This window comes from Quercus lobata, chromosome 5 (genome assembly GCF_001633185.2).
Source record: "Quercus lobata isolate SW786 chromosome 5, ValleyOak3.0 Primary Assembly, whole genome shotgun sequence".
In the NCBI taxonomy this organism is placed as follows: Eukaryota; Viridiplantae; Streptophyta; class Magnoliopsida; order Fagales; family Fagaceae; genus Quercus; species Quercus lobata.
Window position 1 is genome coordinate 4,245,383 of NC_044908.1, and position 19,590 is coordinate 4,264,972.

Genomic DNA, 19,590 nt, shown 5'->3' on the forward strand with positions numbered 1-19,590 from the left:
CTAGAAGCTATTCAAGAAAGACTAGTAGAAGATACGATCAAACTACACAAAGTTTTTCTCATTTTAGTGATGCATCTATTGTCTTGATTGATAGCTCGACACTAGTTGATCTATCGAGGTAGCTTATACCATGGTACTAGCTCGATAGTAGCTGATCAATTGAGCTTTGAGAATTTTGAATTCTTAGTTTTGTTTACGATGATGTGATAATCTTGGGATTTGTGTAATCAGGTATCAAGACGACTTAAATTGGGATTTGTTGAGGCAATTTTAACCATCATAACTTTTTTTTATTTTTTATTTTTTAGTTTAAAAATGTGACATCTCATATCTACTTGACTTTTGTTTGAGGAAAGAAATTACTCAAGTAACTAAGAATATATCTAAATAGATATTTAAGAGAATCTCTAAATTTGAATAGATAAATTGTTTAGATATGTTAAGTAGTCTCATGAGTTCATCACAATTAACATGATTTTGAGGATGTGATATTGATAACAATAATGAAAAATAGAGAAGAGAGATTAAAATTTAAGTAATAAAATAAAAAAATAATAATAAAGAATTACAATAAAAAGAGAGAGTATTCCACTTTGTTTTTGTCATTCACACTCTCTAGGTATAATAAAACTCACATTCTTTGTAGGTTCTAGTTAGGTTAACTGATAAAATTTTTGATAGTTGAATAAAAAATCCGTAATTCAATCTCCGCTTACACTAAAGACCGATTAATATTTTGATTTGATAATAAAGAGCTATTATCAGAAGCGGACACCATGGGTTGAAACTAGATTAAAAAAAAAAAAAAAAAAAACAAAAAAAACCACATTACTCGTTCTAATTGGCCAAACACGTCCTCCCCCATTCTCCCCAAATCGCTGTAATTTTTCCCCCTTCCACACTTTCTCTTCACTCTCCAAAACCTCTCTCTCTCTCTCTCTCTCTCTCTCTCTCTCACACATACACATAACCGAATGTGACTACCCTTAACGAACCGCCAAATGTCTTCACCCGAACAAGCCCTAGCCTCTCTCCTCTCCCAACTCGCCCTTTCCTTCGACGGCGCCGTCTTGGGCATAGCCTTAGCCTACACCGCCGTGCGCTCTCTCCTCAAATTCTCCGCCACCTCCTCCTCCCTCAACAAAATCCTCAAAGCTCCTTCCGTCGTCCACGTGTCCGACCTCCGCTCCATCCTCGCCGTCCACGACGACCAAGACGACTCCTCCTCCCAGCCGTCCGATCATCATCAGAAACTCGTTGTCCTACGTGGCACCGTCGAGGCCAAATCGGCCGTTGATTCTAGTTGGAAAACCTTCAAGCCTAATGTCCTCTTATCTCAAGAGTCCGGTGACAAAGCTGTCGTCGTTCAACGAACCCAAACGGTGCGTTTTACTTTCTATTTTTTATTTATCTTCTAGAAGCTTCTGTTTGATTAATAGTCTGTTTGGTTAGTGAGAAAGTAGAAAAAAGCAAAGGAAAATGAACTTTTTAACGGGGAGAGATATCGAATTGTGCTTAGAATTATGTTGGGTAAAAAGGAGAATTGCTTTTAAAAAAAAAAAAAATATTATTGTTATCAATAATTAATTAGTGTTTCTGTTTCTGAAATTTGTGTTTGCTTGCTGAGAAAGTCAATATTCGTGTTTGGGAGCTCAGAGTGTTTAGTTTGTTTTACTTTTTTTTGATAAGTAATTAACTTTATTTATATGAGGAATTTACTTCATGTTCATGATGATGAATACAAAGAAACTCAAATTATATAATGAATCAAACGGAAAAGCTCATAGAAGCATGAAATTCAAGAATGGAATTACAATGTGTAAAAGCCCCAAGCCCTAATATAAAAAGAAAATGTATAAATTTTTCTATGAAGTTTGCTTAAGATAACTTAATATTCTGAAGATAATATATTAGGAATTTAGGATAAGCCATTTTAGAAGTAGACTAACTTAGTCAAGAAGATAGGGAGAAGAATAGTCAAAAAAGGAAGAGGAAGGATTGGAGGAAGAGTAATGTTAGTGGGGAATAATGTGGAAAGGAAGAGCTAAAATAATGAAGGGGAATAGTGGGAAACAGGTGGCTGATGTGGCACAATAGGAGCTTAGCTATATTAATTGAGAATCCTCCGTTATTATATGTTGAATAGATGTTCTTTTTAGTTATGCTCTTGGGCATGAACATAAATTACTTAACTTTTTAGGGGTCTTGGATTACTAGACAACTGGTTCTGGTGGGTGCCGTCAATTGCCCATGGGCTTTACTGGTCAGAGGCAAACGGGTTCTTCTATTAAAAAAAATATGTTCTGTTTGGTTAATGAGAGAGCAAAGGAAAATAAACATATTGGAAGAGATGTAGTCTTTGTTTGGCACCAGCTTATAAGCCAACTTTTTGCTTATTTAGCTTTTATGTACAATTTTTTAAAACTTCACTTTTTCAAAGTACAAGTAATCAAGTATACTTTAGTATAGTTTCAGCAAAAAGTTAAATAAGTTGTTCCCAAAAGGATACATAGAATGGTAATCTAAAACTATGTTAGAATTTAATGTAACAAAGCACACTAGTGCAAGTTCTTAAACAGATAACAGAAACATAAACATTACACACTACGGAATTGAATAGAGTTCTATACTTTTGAACTTGCTCCAGCAACTCCACCTCTATCATCAAACATTGTGGAATTGAGAATCTCTGCTTTCACTTAGAACCTTTTAGATGAATAGCAAGCCAAGACACCATCTAATCCCAGCTGCAATGTCTCTGTCACATGTAGACATTTTGACAAGCAGTTGCTTCCAAACTCTTCTTGTAGGTTTCTATTCTGTTCCTGCTGAATTCATACAGAAGATTCCCACTATAATTTACAACCCCACTTCATCATTCTATCCTCTTTTTCTTGGTTTATTTTGCTTTAAAAATGAAACTGAGTAAAAGAACAGCGCTACCCACTAAAAAGTGAGGCTTTATAAAGCTGTACATAAGCTTCTGGTGAAATAAGCTGAGATTTTTAGTGAAAAAAAAAATTACTAGTCGCCAATCTGTCTTTTATAGCCAATTAATGATAATGGCATGTTTTAAAACCAAATCGGGTAACCAAACTTTTTTTTTTCATAAGTAAAATCTGGGTAACCAAACTATACTCCATAAACTAAAAACAGGCTTCTTCTTACTCCTAATTGCATCCTGAGTGGCAAAGTGAAAGCGAAACATCCCCACCTAGAGAAGGCAGCCAACAACACACTTCGTCAGCACATTGACTTGTTGGAACTTCAAACAACCTACTTTGGATTAGGATAATCTTCACTGAAGTTGTTGGAGGTTAAGAGCAATGCCCATTGGAATTATGTTTCTTTTTTGATTTCTTTAAAATTCTTTATTAAAATCTTGAATTTATTAATGATCTGTTTGGTTGGTGAGAAAATGGAGGAATGCAGAGGAAAACAAAAATTTTGGGAGAGAGATTGAATTGCGATTTGAAACTGTGTTAGATGAAAAGGAAATTCCTTTTTTTTTTTTTTCCCCTTATATAATTTTTTTATAAAAATTAAAAAATTGTATTTTTAATTAGTGCTTCTGTTTCTAAAATTTATCGTGATGCATGTTTGATTGCTGAGAAAGTGTGGCAATATGAAAGGAAACAATTTGATTCAAATGAGTTTGTGTTAGGGAGCTCAGAGAGCTGTGTTTTTCTACTTCAGCGTTTTGTGGAATTATTGTTATTATTTTTAAAATTATTAATATTCTGCTTGGTTACTGAGAATGTGGATAAAAGCAGAGGAAAAGAAACATATTGGGAGAGATATTGTATGGTAGTTTGAAACTATATTAGATAAAAAGGAGTGTTGCTAGATCTGTTTCACTGCAAATTAATGTGAAAAGAAAAGAAATAAGGGTATCAACATCATGAAAGCTATATTATCTTCTGTTGCTTTTACTTTTCAATTTTTTTGAATAAATGTAGATTGCCTAAGGTGATTAGCTTTTCTACTTAAATTTTGAAAGCAATGTGTTTTTGTGTTCTCCATGATAAGAAATGTCTGTTGGCTGTTTAAAAGATTAAAAGCTTTGCGTTTTTTTAATGTTTGTCTCTGTTGTATTTAGTTTTGGTACACTAATATTAGCTGGGTTGTGAAGTACTGTTGTATTGATTATGTGATTTTACTGTATGTGATGAAGTGTATATACAATGAATGGAAGGGCTTTTTTGGATGGCCGTCTGATTTACGCGCAATATTTGCTAGATCTCGGAGAGAACAAGAATCAACCTCAATAAGAGCGGTAAATTCATAGCTCATCATTTTATTTATTTTTATTTTTTATATGTAACAAAATTTATTGATGAAATAATAGCCCAAGTACACGGGGAATATACATGGGAACAGGAAAATCACCTCCGAGAGTACCAAGATCAATCAAGTCTAATAATGAATACAGAGAAGAAGAGCCTAAAGCTGGCATCCAATCATAAAAATTTTTAAAGAGAAAAAGCTTAAGATCTAAATTCATATCTCATGTTTGTTAGTTCATGAAAATGTATCATTTTACTATTGAAACTTTGACGTACATAAAGTCATAAAGTGATAGTAGTGTTGAACTGTTTGTTGTAATCGCAATTGACTGTTAATTTACTGGTTGTACAATACTTTGTTACAAATGTATGTTTTAAGGCTTCAAGGTATTTATTTATATTAAATGTGTGTGTGTGTGTTTTTTTTAATGGGAATGCTATTTCCAAAAACTGATTGGTTGTTTATAATACTGATGAGATGTAACCCATTTGAATATACTATTATACTGTTGCAAGATGATCTTTAGGTGTTGGATCGATATTAGAGATGATTTGTTGTCAGCTAGGTTATCTAATTGGATTGGCCAAGCACTAGAACATGATCTACAAGCTTATTCAGGGAATCAGAGCTAGCCTAAGACCCTCAAGAAGGCTTGGCTGGCTAATCTAGTGGTTTGGAAAAGCAAACTAGCCTCAGATGAAGTTGTTATATTATTTTGTTTATTTTTGGATGTTGGTGTGTTTTTACATGGTAGTTTCCTGTAATTTCCAAATATTTGGGCTTGGCATAACCTCACATGGCTTTTCTCTAATGTGCACGTATCTGGAGAGGAATTTGCTTTCTTATGGTTGGTTGAATAAAACTTAGGGCCTTTCATCTGATATTCTTTTGCATTTGTGATAGTGAAGCCTTGCCTCTTTTATTTGTTTCCTTTTGCAGGTTCCTTTTGTTCTTGTTGATGGTGGTCGGTGGCCACATTCTGATTTTGTTGTTGTGAATATGGATGGCTCAAACCATCCCCTCCCTCTCACAACAGTTTTTCATCAACTGCAGCCTATTACTGCTTCTCCATATACATTCCTTCAGGCACTTTTTGGCCATGAATATCCTGTGAGTTTGGAAAATCAAATTCTAATATTTCTTCACTTGTGCACAATAAAATTGATTTTATGTTGTATCAAAAAAATCAATTTTGGTCTTTCATTTTGCACTTCCATCTATTTTGGGCTTTTTGACATTGTCATTTTTATTGCAAATGTTTGACACCATTACCTGTTCCTTTTTCGAAGGTTGGTCTGCTTGACGAAGAGAAAATCCTTCCATTAGGAAAGGATATTACTGCTGTTGGCATGTGCAGTTTTAAAAATGGAGTTCCTGAGATCAAGTCATGCAAGGATCTTCCTTACTTTTTGTAAGTGAATTCATTCTTGAATGAGCTCTTTTAGGTTTTTTGGTTGGGCAAGGAAATCCAGGTGGCAATAATGTGATTTTTTATAGTGCTGCATCTTGGAGTTCTAATAAAATTAAATGAGTTGAATCCTGTTACCTGTTAATTTGAAGGTGGTAAATGAGGATGATGTGTAGTCTGTGAAAATGTCAACTAATCAATTGGCTAGCACCTTGGTTTTAGAACAGGAAACCACTTTGGATACCATTATTATATGTGTTTCCATATCATTTTGCACTTTCTGTTTTGAATTTTGTTTTTGTATCAACTGTTCAAGTGATTTATAGGCATTTTTATACCTGTTCTTTGAGGCGCTGCTTTAAGTGGAATAATTGGTGTCACAATGGTCTTTTGCAGATCTGACTTGACCAAGGATCAGATGATTGTAAATCTTGCCTTCAGGAGTAAAATACTTTTGTGGGGTGGTGTTGCTTTTGGTTCCCTATCAATTGGTATACTTGGCTACGCAGTTATGAGGTATGATAATTTTAGCATGCTATAGTTTTTATTTTTTTATGATAAGTAACAAAAATTTTATTAAAAAATGAAGCAAACCCGAGTACACTAGGAATGTACTATGGGGGCAATACAATCTAGATACCAAAATACAAAGGTCAGGCTTTAGATATCTTCTTTCCTGGCTAAAGTTCATTCTTATCTATCTTCTTGATAAAACCCCTAAAATATAAATATCATCATTCTATTTTATATAGATTTAACAACATTCAAACTAGCATGAAACAGAATCAATACATTTTTCTTTTTCTAATGTAATCCAAATGTCTTATCCCTCTTAAGAAGAACTGTAAATCAGGGATCTTGATCCCTCTCCATTTCTCTTTGAAATGGAGAGTGTCCATTTTATGGACAAGATCTTTCTGAAATAAATCAAGGGTGTAGGCCATGCCACCTCATATAAAAGCCAAAAGTTTAACCCAACAACTTAATTCTAGCAACTTTAACTGTTTAAAAAAACAAAAACAAAAAATACGTGTGTTAAATGAACTCTGCTCTGAGAGGGGAAAGACAAGGTCACAAAGGTATCTAACTCAAATAAAAACAACCAGAGATCTCCGTCTCATTTGGCTCCTATCTGATGCCCAGTCCGTAAGGGTTGGAGGTGATGACTACTACCTGCTTGTTCTCCATAAATTTATACAAAAGACAGATGCCCATTTATGGCATTTTTTATCCCAAGCTTAGAGGGTGATTCTTGAAGTGAAAGTTAATCAGAATCCATATGAGGGTTGGAGTCATTCATGTGACTGAAGCTCCACTTGAGAGGAAAATCTTGTTCTGCAACTGCTTTGGGCAATGCATGTTGAAGGTTGTCACCATAAACAACAATGGATCGGTAAAGGGCCTTCAATTATTGAATTAGTGCTACTGCTATCAAATATCAATAATGATCGAAAGATTCTTTCTTTTCTTATAATGAATGGTAAGTCTAATGGGTTTTGAGAGCAAATGTGAAGCCCCTAAGAATTAGGAATTTTTTTTTTACCCAATCACTGTTTTGCTTCCCATGGTGATTTATTAGGACTAAGAGAGTAGTTATCTGTTTCTTGTGCTTTCGGAAATTAGAAGTTTCAGAACTCAGAAGGGTAGAGGAACCAAAAGAAAAGGGAAAAAAAAAAAAAGAGACCAATCTCATATGCAATCAAACCCAGATTTTCCCGGAAACTTAAAATGAAAACTTTTTTCAGGGAAAGAAGCTCATATGCTAAGCTTCAAACAACAGCTGTCGCCCTACCATCATCAACAGTCTACCACCGCCGCCACCAGCCTCCGCTGACTACGATGCCTCTGCCTTCATTGCTTCCACCCCATATGAACTGGGCATCAGATAGTAGCCCAAAGAGATGGAGATCTGAGATCTTGCTGATTTTATTTTAGTTAGACACCCTTGTCTATTCCCCTCTATCTGGCTGAGGTTTATTTTCTGATAAGTACCATCTTCTGGCTGAGTTAACACAGGCTTATAATATATATTTATATATATATATATAACGTTAGTTTACTTAACACAGTTAAGGTTGCTCTAGTTAAGTTGTTGGGTTGAGATGTTGGCTTTTAATTGAGGTGGCAAGGCCTACACCCTTGATTTATTTCAGAAAGATCCTGTCCATAAAATGGACACACTCCATTTCAAAGAGAAATGGAGAGGATTCAGATCTGTAATCAGACTAATGCCTTATTCAGTTGGTTGTTTCATTCCTGTATGAGAAACAAGGTTAATTATAGAAAGAAAGCATTGATATGATCATTATCAAAACTAATTGTTTTTCAATACATGATTTATAATTGTCTTCAGGAATTGGAATAGATGGAAAGAGTGGAGGCAAAATAGACAGCTCCAGCAACAAAGCCAGGCTGCTAGTCCCGATGCTGGCACTCAGATTGCATCAGAGGAGGAGACAGGAGATGTTCCAGATGGAGAGTTGTGCGTGATCTGTCTGATGAGGAGAAGGCGATCTGCATTCATTCCGTGTGGGCACCTAGTGTGTTGCCAACTGTGTGCTATCTCAGTTGAACGTGAAGCCACACCTAAGTGCCCTGTTTGTAGGCAGGAAATACGGAACTCATTGCGGATATATGATACCTGAGGAAAAGAGTTACTGTTTCTTGAATTAGCACACTGATGAGGAGTTTGTTGAGAGTCACTGTATTTGTCAAAGTGACATGTAATGATTGGTCTTTTGTTTATGAGGTTAAGAGTTCTAAAGAGGTACAGTAAACCTTTTTTTTGGGGTGAAAGTTAGGTTTATAGGAGTATCTAATGTGAATATACCTAGCAAAGTGCTGCATATTGCTTTAATTGATTATCGAGACTTGACTTACAAAAAATTCAAATTCTATAACAGGTTGGTAGTTGTAAATTAATTTCTTTCCCCCTTTCTCTGACTTGAAAACTGACTAGAATTATAAAGAATGCTGTTAAAGGGTTGTTTAATATAATTTGTGTGTGATTGGGTCATTGGTTTGATGGAAGAAGCGAATTTGATGAAATCTGGCTGTAAAGGTCAGTCTAGGGGTATTTCACTGGCCTTTTAAGTGGTCCAAGCCTCATCTTTCAAACTCTGTGCTCTATAATGGGCATTCTGAATGGCTTTTCTAGCGGTCCAACTGGTTCTAGCGATAGTAATCAAGCTGCATGACCTGAGGAGGTACCATTGGGCCCCTGTAATGTGCTAGTTGTCTACTTTGTATACAGGAAAATGAAAAAAGAAATACTTAAATATATGTAAAAAGTTCTAGGGCAAATGTGTTATTCTCACTCATTGGCTTTGGTGGGATGGTTGGTGTTACAACTTACAATGGCTGGAGAACACAATGTATACAGGAAAATGAAAAAGAAACACTTAAATATATGTCAAAAAGTTCTATGGCAAATGTGTTATTCTCATTCATTTGTTTCGGTGGGATGGTTGGTGTTACAACTTGAGATTTATTTCTTATTACTAGAGATTTTATTTTATTTGCTGGCACTTTCATTTATGTGTCATGCTCACCATAATGCACTTAGAAATTCAGCATTTTATTGCAAGTTGGGATTTGGGCATAGGAAAGGTGAAAGCACAACCCTTAAATTAAAGACATAAAGTAGATGCATGCCTTCATATTGTACTGAACCTTATTATGCTTGTTCTGAGTACATCCTTCTTGATAGGAAGTACAATTTTTATTGAAGAAAAAAGATGGACAAAACCCTTGTACACGACAAGTATACAGGAGTGACAGCAATTTAAGTTCTAAAATGACAAAAGTCAAGGAGTTCTTTCAGAATTCATCTATTCCGTGTCCTCAAAAGATTTGAACAAGAATATTCCAAGGATCATTTTTTCAGCCAAGTAGCTGCGAAACAAATAAAGCATATTGCAAGAAGAAAAGACTGCCTAATCAGCCTTTTTACATGCATATATATATATATATATATATATGTAGCTTAATACTCTTAAAAAGTTTACATGGAATATTAGAAAAGAGCAAAATAGAAAGCTGTAACTGTTTTAGTGCCCGTTTGTTTCGGCTTTTTGAGCCCAAAATGCGCGTTTTGAAAAACGCTCAACCAATTTCTGCGTTTGGTAAACTCAAAACGCAACTTTTTTTTATAAAAGTTGCGTTTTGAGCATTGAGAAAAAACGGAGAACAAACGCGGAAGGATTATGGACCCTCAGGGGTCCATAAATGAAAATGCGCATAGCGCGTTTTGTATATTACCGTTGCAAATCCAAAAATTACCGAAATACCCATCAGTCTCTCACGCCCTTATCTCTCATCTGTGTCTTTTTTCTTCGTCTTCTTCCTCTTCGTCTTCCTCTACTTCTTCACCGGTCTACCCCCACAATCAACAAAACCCATTTCACCCTTTGATATTCCGAACATAGAATCAACAAAACCAAACCAAACCAAACTTAAAATCAACTCAAATCCGGAAAACCCATCCCAAACCCAACTCAAAATCAACCCAAAATCCATAAAAAGAAAAACCAAAAATCCCAAAATCCTTATCTTCAGCTTCAATCATCTTCATCTTCATCTTCATCATCATCATCATCATCATCATCATCATCATCATCATCATCATCTTCTTCTCTGGAGTGTGAAAAAAAAAAAAGAATAAAGGATGAGTTCTGGCGTTGGTGACGATGGTTCCGATGTGTTCCTCAACAAAGCTCTACCTCCCTCAATAGCATCCTCTCCGAAAGCCTCTCCAACAAACCCAACTCCTCTCATTCTCTCACACCACTTCTCTTTCCCTTCATTCATCACTCCCTTGTTGGACAATGCCTTAGCCGCCTCGCTTTCCATCAATTTCCTCGTCACATTCTTGCCCCTTGAAAGCTGAGCTCGTTGAGTCCAAAAACCTCCACAAATACTCCACTCGTCGTGGGAACCCCTTCGCAAAATCCCCACAATTGTTGCAGCTGCATTCCATGTTGTTTTCACTTAGGATCACACCTTTCGGCTCCATACTCCTTAGCACTCTCAATAACTCGGTTCTTTCATCTTGGGCATTGTGATCTAATCCATGAAGCCTAAACTGCGCGCAAATTATTAAGGTCTCATCAGAGACGGTGTTTATGACTTGCGAATTTAGACATTGGAATGGATAGTCATCGAGCCGGTTGATCTGCAAGTTAACATTCATGAGCTTGGCAAAATTGAGAAGCCTAGTGGAGATGTTGTCACCTGGAGGTCCTATTGAAAATGGCATCTCTTTGTTTTGATCATTTTCAGTAGTTTGTGCTATGATTGTGATACGGACTAATGGAGGTGGCCCTCCTGGCCTGCGACTCAAGGCCTCAAGCAGTGTTGGCCATTGAACACCATGTGAGACCCCAATATCAAGAATGTGAAGATTGCCCGAGCGGTTAGGCTCTTGAGCTAGGATTTGGAGGATAGAAGCGTTTGCTATGTTGTTAGGAAAGGCGAACCAAGGACTAACCTCATTGAATTTGAGCAACGATTGTTGGAAGATACGTGAATCTGTGGAAGCAAAAGTAAGAACTTTTGGGTCTATTGATGATGTACTACTAGAGGAGGAAGCGGCAGAAGATGAAAAGGAGAATATGTGTTTTGTCAGCGCTTCAAGGCTGTGCCAAGCGAGGCGGCGATTGGCATCACCCTTTGCATCACGGAGCTCCTTAAGGACGTAGAGAAGGTGTTGAACTCGTGACATGTCGTTCTTCATGATGGCTTCGGCGCAAGGATTAAGGAGCTGTTCAGCCCATCTGCCTTCCTTCTTGTTGTTGTTGTTGTTACCGTTATGACAGTTATTTCCTGTAGACTTATTAGAACTTCTCTTATTTCCAACTGATTTCTTGACTGTCACAACTTTTTGATCTACTGCAGCTGCTGCATCTCCACCCTCTGCCTGCAGGGAGATCCCACGGCTGTGATTCTTCCGATGATGATTTGAAGATGGTTTGGGAAGTGGGTCAGAGGCAGTTTTTCTTTTCTTGGATGAATCAGATGGTGATGGTTGGATCATCACTTTGTGTGGAAGTGGTGATTTTGGCAGTGTTGTTAGTGAGATAGGTGAGAGTAGAATTAGTGTCAATTAGATCTTGGCCTATGTTTTGGCTTTCATCCCACCATCCTGAATTGTAATAATCATCCATGAAAGCTGGAAAGATTGTACCTGTATTGAGCCAATCCATGATTTGATCTGAGGTGGGGTGGTTTGGTTCTGGTTCTCCTATTGTCATAGTGTTTGATAAAAAAGAGAATGTTTTTAAGAGAAGGAAGAGAGAAAGAATAGATGCTTTTGTTTTGTTTTTTTGAGGTTTTTTATTTTATTTTATGGTGTAGTACAGTTTGATCATTGACCAAATAGAAGGGGATTGATAGAGGCTTCAGATTTTAGAGTATAAAAAAATGAATGAGGTAGTGATGCACTTAGAAAGCGACGTAGAGCATTCTCCAAACTGTTCGGGTTCTTTTAAGCTCTAAGGGAAAGCAATAAGTAATGTCTCTTCTGTATTTTGAGTAGTTAGATTATTCTTTTGTGTGTCATGGTGGTTAAAAATTTGCAAATAAAGATGGAAGATAGGACGTTCTTTCCTGTTTCATTATTTTATTTTTAAAAACAAGAAGTTGGTACCACTTTGGGCACTTGGAAAGACTATGAGTCCCTGCTTAAAATATACATGGGTTTTCTCTCAGGATCAAATGCTCTTTATTTATTTATTTATATAGTTTAAAATTGATCATCAACTCTTCGAAAACTGATCAATCATTGAGTTTTATTTTCTTGATTGTTGTTAATTTATCTGGGTTTTGGATTCTTGTTTGGGGGTAAGTAACATGTAATCTGTCTGTCGCAAGTTTTAACATTCATTGTTTTTCATCAGTTTTCATGTGGATAATATGTACTGTGATATCCTATTTTTTATTACCCCCAAAAAAAGGTTCTATTATCTCTCTATCTTTACTAAATTTAGTTAAAAAATGCTTTGGGATTGAACCAGCAGTAAGCTTACCTAATACCCTTTTATTCTGGGGAGGTGATGTTTAATCCAAGATTCATTGGAAGGCAACAAATTTCTAGGGCTGTGCATTTAGCCATTTACAAACCAATCTAATCCAACTGGATGTCTCAAATTTATTTTTTGAGTGGTTGGGTAACTTGGGTTGAAGAGAGGTACCGTACGTTGGGTTGTATTTAAGATTTATCAACTTGTGGAGGTCAGTGAAATTTCTGATTTAGACCCCAAAAATTTAAGCAGTGGAGTAAAGAATTACTGGATTGATTTTCAGATAAGTACAAAGTTAACAATTTGATAGATTGCACAATCACAGTAAGTCTCACCAAAATCAAAAATACTATTAAAAAAAAAAAAGCAATATAAAGCACATAGTGATGAAGTGAAAAACTTTTGAAAACTCTTCAAATGAAAAACCATTTTAAGGTATCCAACCCCATAGAAAAATTTACTAAAGAATGAACAATTACAATAGTCTAGACTTTTAGAACCTTTGTAAAATATACTCTTTAGTATTTACCTTAGTAAATATCCCATTCGTCTCTCTCCAATTCTATAATCTTTCCATGAACGAACATGTTCATAACAATTGGAACTTTGGTACTCCAAAGAACTCTTTGAATGTTTACTTGTTGGCTATATATATATATATATATAAAAGCAGAGACCTAATATGAGAGAATATTAGGTTTCTTATATATGTGACACATACTTTGAGATTCTCTTTATTTAGGCTCCCACACAACAAAATTTATATTTTATCCAAGTTATAGTTTATTGATTTAGCCAATGGAATAAATACATATATTGATTGTCTATAGTTATGTACTAATTATTTATATGAAAGGAATTTTATGTGCTTATTTTTATATATTTTATATAAGAAATTATTTTTAATTGGAATAATAATACTAATAATATAAAGTGTGTTTTGTTGAAGGATATTTTAATTACATAAAAGCATGACCCTTACAAGAATAAATATTTGTGAATTCAATCAAATTAATTTCAATTCTTTAGATTTCCTAACTCATTTCAATGACATGTAATGTAAATAAATAATATATATATATATATATATATGGAAAAAAAAACATCTTAGTATTTATTCTATGTAATTAAAAAAAGTAATAATATGATGGATACATTTATTTTTTATATTTATTATTTTAAGCGATACATTAACTATTTAAATATAATGAAATTTTGATGTCATTTTTCTAAGATTTATATGAGAAAAAATTGATTTGAAATATGGTATTCTTACTCAAATTTAGTTTCTTTTGCAACAATTGAAACGAAGTCTAACAAAAGAAAAAAAGAAATTCATAACACACAATCAAGAATGTAAAAAATATAATTGAAGGATATTTGCAACTTCATTTTATCAAAATGATATTAACATTGTTGACTAGGCAAGAAATATGCCTAGCTATATTAATTAACATATCATGCAATTTTTAAATTTTCAAACACATATAATATGATCAAATCACTAACTACTTTTGTTATCTTTCTATTTTATGTATAAAATAGAACACTAAAGCTTACATTACAAGAAAAATTATTGAAATATTGGAGGAAACTAATAACTATTAAGTGATATTAGTATCAATAAAATTCAAAATGCATTGCACACTGTGCAAAAATTTGGTATAAAGCAAATTGATTTGATACAGCCAATGAAGAGTTCTAGGAAAAAGAAGATTACATACCAAAAAATTTAATAATTGTGGATAAATATGGTTATGGAGTTGAGTATTGGATCACAGTGTTTGTTTCATACTTAATGGTGTTGTTTGTGATTAAGGTGTTAGTAGGAATTTACTTTTTCTTTATATATTAGGGATAATTACACTTTACCCACCTGTGGTTTACCTCTAATTTAATGTGCCTACCCGTGGTTTAAATTTTAACACTTTACTCACTTGTGATTCCCACTGTTACTGTGCCGTAACCCACCTCTCCCTCCTCCGTTACTCTAACACAGAATATGCAAAAAACAAAAGCTTCTTAAGATCCAAACACAGTAACAGCTGCTCCGATTTGATCTATTAATTTTTTCAGTCTCAGATTTGATCTGTTAAAAATGGTTGTAAAGTTTAAATTATAGATCTACTTTATAGGTTTCTACATGGGTCTCGTTTGGATGATGAGAAAATGTAGGAAATGGAAAGGATTTGAATGTCAAAGTTTCCATTTTTATCAATGGGATTAAAGAATTTCCATTTTTGGGATCTGGGAAAATGGATAGCTTATCTCAACCGAGCTGGGTTTTAGGATTTGGCTCAGTTTGATTTGTGAGATCTTCATTTCCTATGGATATGGATGGAGCTGAAGGAAAAAGATACATTTTTCGATATATATTTTTCCTTCATTTTCTCAGTAGCCAAACAGGGGCTTGATCTGTCTTTTGATGGGGAGATCCAGTTGATGCTTTTCATTTTTTGTATTTAGCTTATAAGTCATCAACACACTTCAACTTCCATTAACTTCAGAAGGTGTCTTTGCCACAATGGACAATGCGTGTAGTCCACTCTGTAACTCATCTTGCAACAAACCATAAACAAGCCTATGCCTTCTAACCAAACTTTTCCCTTCAAACTCTTTAGACACAACTTTTACATTAAAATGTGTCTCCCCATCACTTCCTCTAACACCAGCAAGCCTGGCATGCTAATAAGAGATATCTTCCACTTCTATGGCCACCGGACTAAGCTCCCTCTCCAATTTCTCCTTTATTCTAGTCCCTCTACTCCCCAAACCACCTGAATTCGAACTCACCGGGTTTCTTTCTCCACCCACCTCAGAATCCAATTCAACATTCACATTTCCATCTTTGCTATCTACTTTCAACCTCGAATTCGATACCCCAACTGGAGTTTCTTCAACACCCAGATCAGAATTCGATCCAAAGTTCACATTTTCAACACTGTCATCCATTTTCAACCCCTAATTCTTGCCCTTTTCGGCTTCCACTGCCAACTGAAGTGCCTTCTTCTACATCAACCTCAACGTATTCTATATTTGCCTGATGAATTAAAGACGAGATGGGAATGAGTGAGTTTTGGGAGTGAGTGTGTTTTGATCTGAAAAAGTTTTTGTTTTTTGCATATTCTGTTTTAGAGTAACGGAGAAGGGAGAGGTGGGTTACGGCACAGTAACGGTGGGAATCATAGGTGGGTAAAGTGTCAAAATTTAAACCATGGGTAGGCACATCAAATTAGAGGCAAACCACATGTGGGTAAAGTGTAATTATCCCTATATATTATTATGATGTTCTCTATATATTACTTTTGTTTATAAATTTTGTTTAGAGAACTTTCTACAAGTGAACTAATGTAGATTGGAGAATGAATTGAAGCTAATGCAAACATACGACCAAAAGTTAGTTTTTATTAAACCTAAACGTTTTACATATATTTAATAAAACAAAGGATTATAAGCATCATTAAGATCTGATAGGATTATTAAATAGTCATATAACATAAGTGCAATATAGCTTATGCACCTTAAAGTTTGTTCTCTACAATCCACTTGTTTGGTTAATTGGTTTAGCCTTATTTTATGAGATTCCAAAAATTTTAATACTAGGATTTGTGGTAAGTTTCAATTTTAAGTGGAAATTGAGTTTAATCTTGATGTAAAATATGTATTCTTGCATGATCAATTTCCTTTGTAGTTATTGTTGCATGCATATGTTGCACATTTTGTATGACTTAGATTCAAGAATTGTGTGTCATTTCTTACTTTGGTGAGTCTCTATTGAGCAAATTTAACATTTTGAGGATTTTACATCCATTCAAAAAGATGAATGTGTCACGGAAGTGAATATTATGTTCTTTCAGTGCCTTTTAAAGAGTATAGATAAGTTATTTTAACTTTATTACTTTTAGATGAATTGCACGAGACTAATTAATAATCTTTCTCTAATTGTGTTTCTTACACAATTATATATGATTAAAGTGTATATTTTTTTAAATGGCATTGTGAGATTAAGTTTGTAATTTTGAACTAAAATTTTTTTTCCTATTCATTTTCAAGTTGATGTCTCTTCATGCAAAATAAATTTTTAATTTTTATTAATCTAACCCATGCATTGCACATATTAGCAACTAGTATTAACAAATACATCAATCCCAAGCAACACCATCTACCAAGTTGGGTCATTGCACTTGTGAGGACACACTATATTATGGTGTGATCACCCATCACAATCTTATACTAAAATTACTACCAATGAACTCACTAAATGAGGTTTATGATTTTTTTTTTGGATGAACAACACTCTAGAAAAATGTCATGGCTAAGGCTTATAGAGAATAATGTTTAGAAACTCTCGGGGGTGGTCTACTAAGTACTAACAGTATAGACTCAAGGTAGCGAAAGTTTATCAATAAGCTTAGTGAGCATTTGGATACACTAGCATTTGCATTTTCAGCTGGCATCTGCATATTTTAGTGGGTCCCGTGCACTGTTCACGGGATCCACAAGTATGGAATTCATCAAAATTTTCATTAAAATTGTGTCACATGGCATTATTCACACATTTAAAAATTATTTTGTTACAGTGTTTTCAGTTTTCAGTTTTAAGTAATAAGCAGTATCCAAACAGACCCTTAAACCAATAGGTCTCCCAAAGAAAATCATGCTAAACGAATCTAATTTAGTTAAATTTATGTTGTGTATCAAATTTATTTTAATCAGTATTAGATAAAAATGATGGAAATTTTTTATTTATTCAAATAAATTAGTTTTGATTATGATGAGTTATGGTTAGTTTCATTATTAGATAAAATTAATATTTATGTTAATCTATTTGTAATTTTTTCTTCTATAAATTCAATTACTTACAATGAATTAATAGAAGTTAGAAATAAAATTTTAAGTAATTAGACGTTTATAATAGAAAAAATGACTACATTTAGCCAACCAAGCCCCAAAATTCACCCATATTAGGCCTATGCACAGTAGTACAAAAATAGATAGTTGCTATGGTAACTGTGTAAATTTGCATTGACACTATTTATTTTGTATTTAGTTTTTTATATCCTGAGAATGAAGAAAGAGAGTGGATGATGGTTATTGTGGGTAAAGAAAGATAAATAATAATAAAAAAAAAGTTTTGATATCTTAATTAAATGCAGTATAAAATAGATAATTTGATATAAGATGCTTTAAAAAATGAATATGTAAAATAGAAAACATAGGTTCTTATGCTAAAATAGACATGATTTTTTGGCCAAGTTTTCCAAATAACACTGTGGGGGCCGGTTAATCAATAAATATTAAAACTGTGTTAACTGGGCCTGTGGCCCATCCGAGGACGTTAAGCCATCTGAGGAGGCCCATATAAGATTATAAGGGGAACCAAATGAAAAGAGGAGTAGATATCACATGAGATGGGTCCAATATGCATCCGAGGACAAAATCCTTCTCGGCAATATGTGTCCGAGGATGATCTGAACGCCGTATTGTCACAAACACACTTCAAAGTTGCATTACCACAAAAGGTGGGACATGGGACCAAGGGTAAGAAAGAAAAGATAAACAAATATCTTTAACAACAGCTGCCTCCGCATTAATTGCCTCACAACCAACTCTCTGGCCACATTAATATGAAGGTGATGAAGCAACCTTACAGCGATGAAGCAACCTTACAGCTGCTGGTTGGAGGTTCCAGAAGGTGTTGGATGGGACAGGAAGGGATCCCCTGAACTCAACCTACACGTGTGTGGTGAAGATGACACCAAGAGGGCAGTATATAGTATGGAAGAATGTGTTAAGAGAGAGGGATCGAAACTTCTAAACGGGTAGTACCTAGAAGAAAGCCTTATGAAATAAAGAACTTAGCTTGTTTCAAGGAGAAATTGATCGTAATATTTGTGTTAATCCATCTAGAAATGTTCGGTCTAATCGTTTTTTTTTTTTTTTTAATTTAATCTAGTTCTTCTATATCCACGCTCTACAAATTTATTGTTTGGGCCTTTAACGATCGAACCCAATACGAGTTTGGGATCGTTACAAATTGAGTCCTTACAAGCACAATTTTAGCGAAAATGCATCATGACAAAGTTGTTTAGTTATGTAGCACATTTTGGAACTCCAAACTAAATAACTTTGTCAGGGTGCTTTTTTTCCTAAAATTTCGTTAAAATTGTGCTATTTGGAAAATTTGGCCTAATTTTTTGCAGGAATTGATTCCAATGCTTTAAATTGTTAGCTAGCCTAATGTGGAGATTTGGGCTTCCTCGAAGTTGTCTATCTATCAATTCGAAGTAACCAAAAAAATTTGGCTACTAGTTTTCGCAATCTTGATTAGTGAAGTTTATGCCTAACTTGGATTTTCGCTCCAGTGAGAGTCTTCTTTAACTCGTGATCTTCTATAGCAGATTGTCTCTATACTTTTTCTATTTATTTTTGCAATGATTACATCTCTAATAAACACATGTTTTGACACAACTAGGGACGGAGCTAGATATGGACTTGGGGGGCCATTGCCACCTATTTTTTTTTTTTTTTTTTTTTAAATTAGCATATTAATAGGTACTAATTTTAGCAATTATGTTCAATAAAATTACACTTTGCCCCCATTAACAATATCATTGATTCTTTTAAAAGTAATGTTATAGCTACAAACATTTTTATAACATTTTTACAAATTATTGAGTTAGCAAATTTTTATTGGTTCACACACTCACATCATTTTTTACTTACCAATAATCACTCACCACATTAGTAATTTTTGTAAAATTTTTATAGATTTAGCATTTTCCATAAAAAAATTAATAGATTAAATATAAAACAAAATATACAAACTCAAAAAAAAAAAGAAGCCCAACAACCAAAATTATCAATCGTAAAGCT

The 19,590-nt window shown here is 34.3% G+C and overlaps 2 protein-coding genes across 2 annotated transcripts; one reads left to right on the forward strand and one right to left on the reverse strand.

Annotated features, from left to right (window-relative positions):
- The first annotated feature begins 886 nt into the window (after positions 1-886).
- On the forward strand, positions 887-8,689 carry LOC115992427 (E3 ubiquitin-protein ligase SPL2). The gene is made up of 6 exons (XM_031116622.1): positions 887-1,382; positions 4,175-4,276; positions 5,227-5,397; positions 5,577-5,698; positions 6,092-6,211; positions 8,049-8,689. Exons 1-6 carry the CDS (start codon positions 1,002-1,004, stop codon positions 8,338-8,340), a joined length of 1,188 nt encoding a protein of 395 aa, XP_030972482.1. The 5' UTR covers positions 887-1,001; the 3' UTR covers positions 8,341-8,689.
- An 836-nt stretch (positions 8,690-9,525) lies between these two features.
- LOC115989811 (nodulation-signaling pathway 1 protein) lies at positions 9,526-11,982 on the reverse strand. The gene is given in 4 exon segments (XM_031113689.1): positions 9,526-9,589; positions 10,383-10,556; positions 10,558-11,724; positions 11,726-11,982. Coding segments are annotated over 4 exon segments (1,626 nt in total). The 5' UTR covers positions 11,947-11,982.
- Between the last annotated feature and the right edge of the window lie 7,608 nt (positions 11,983-19,590).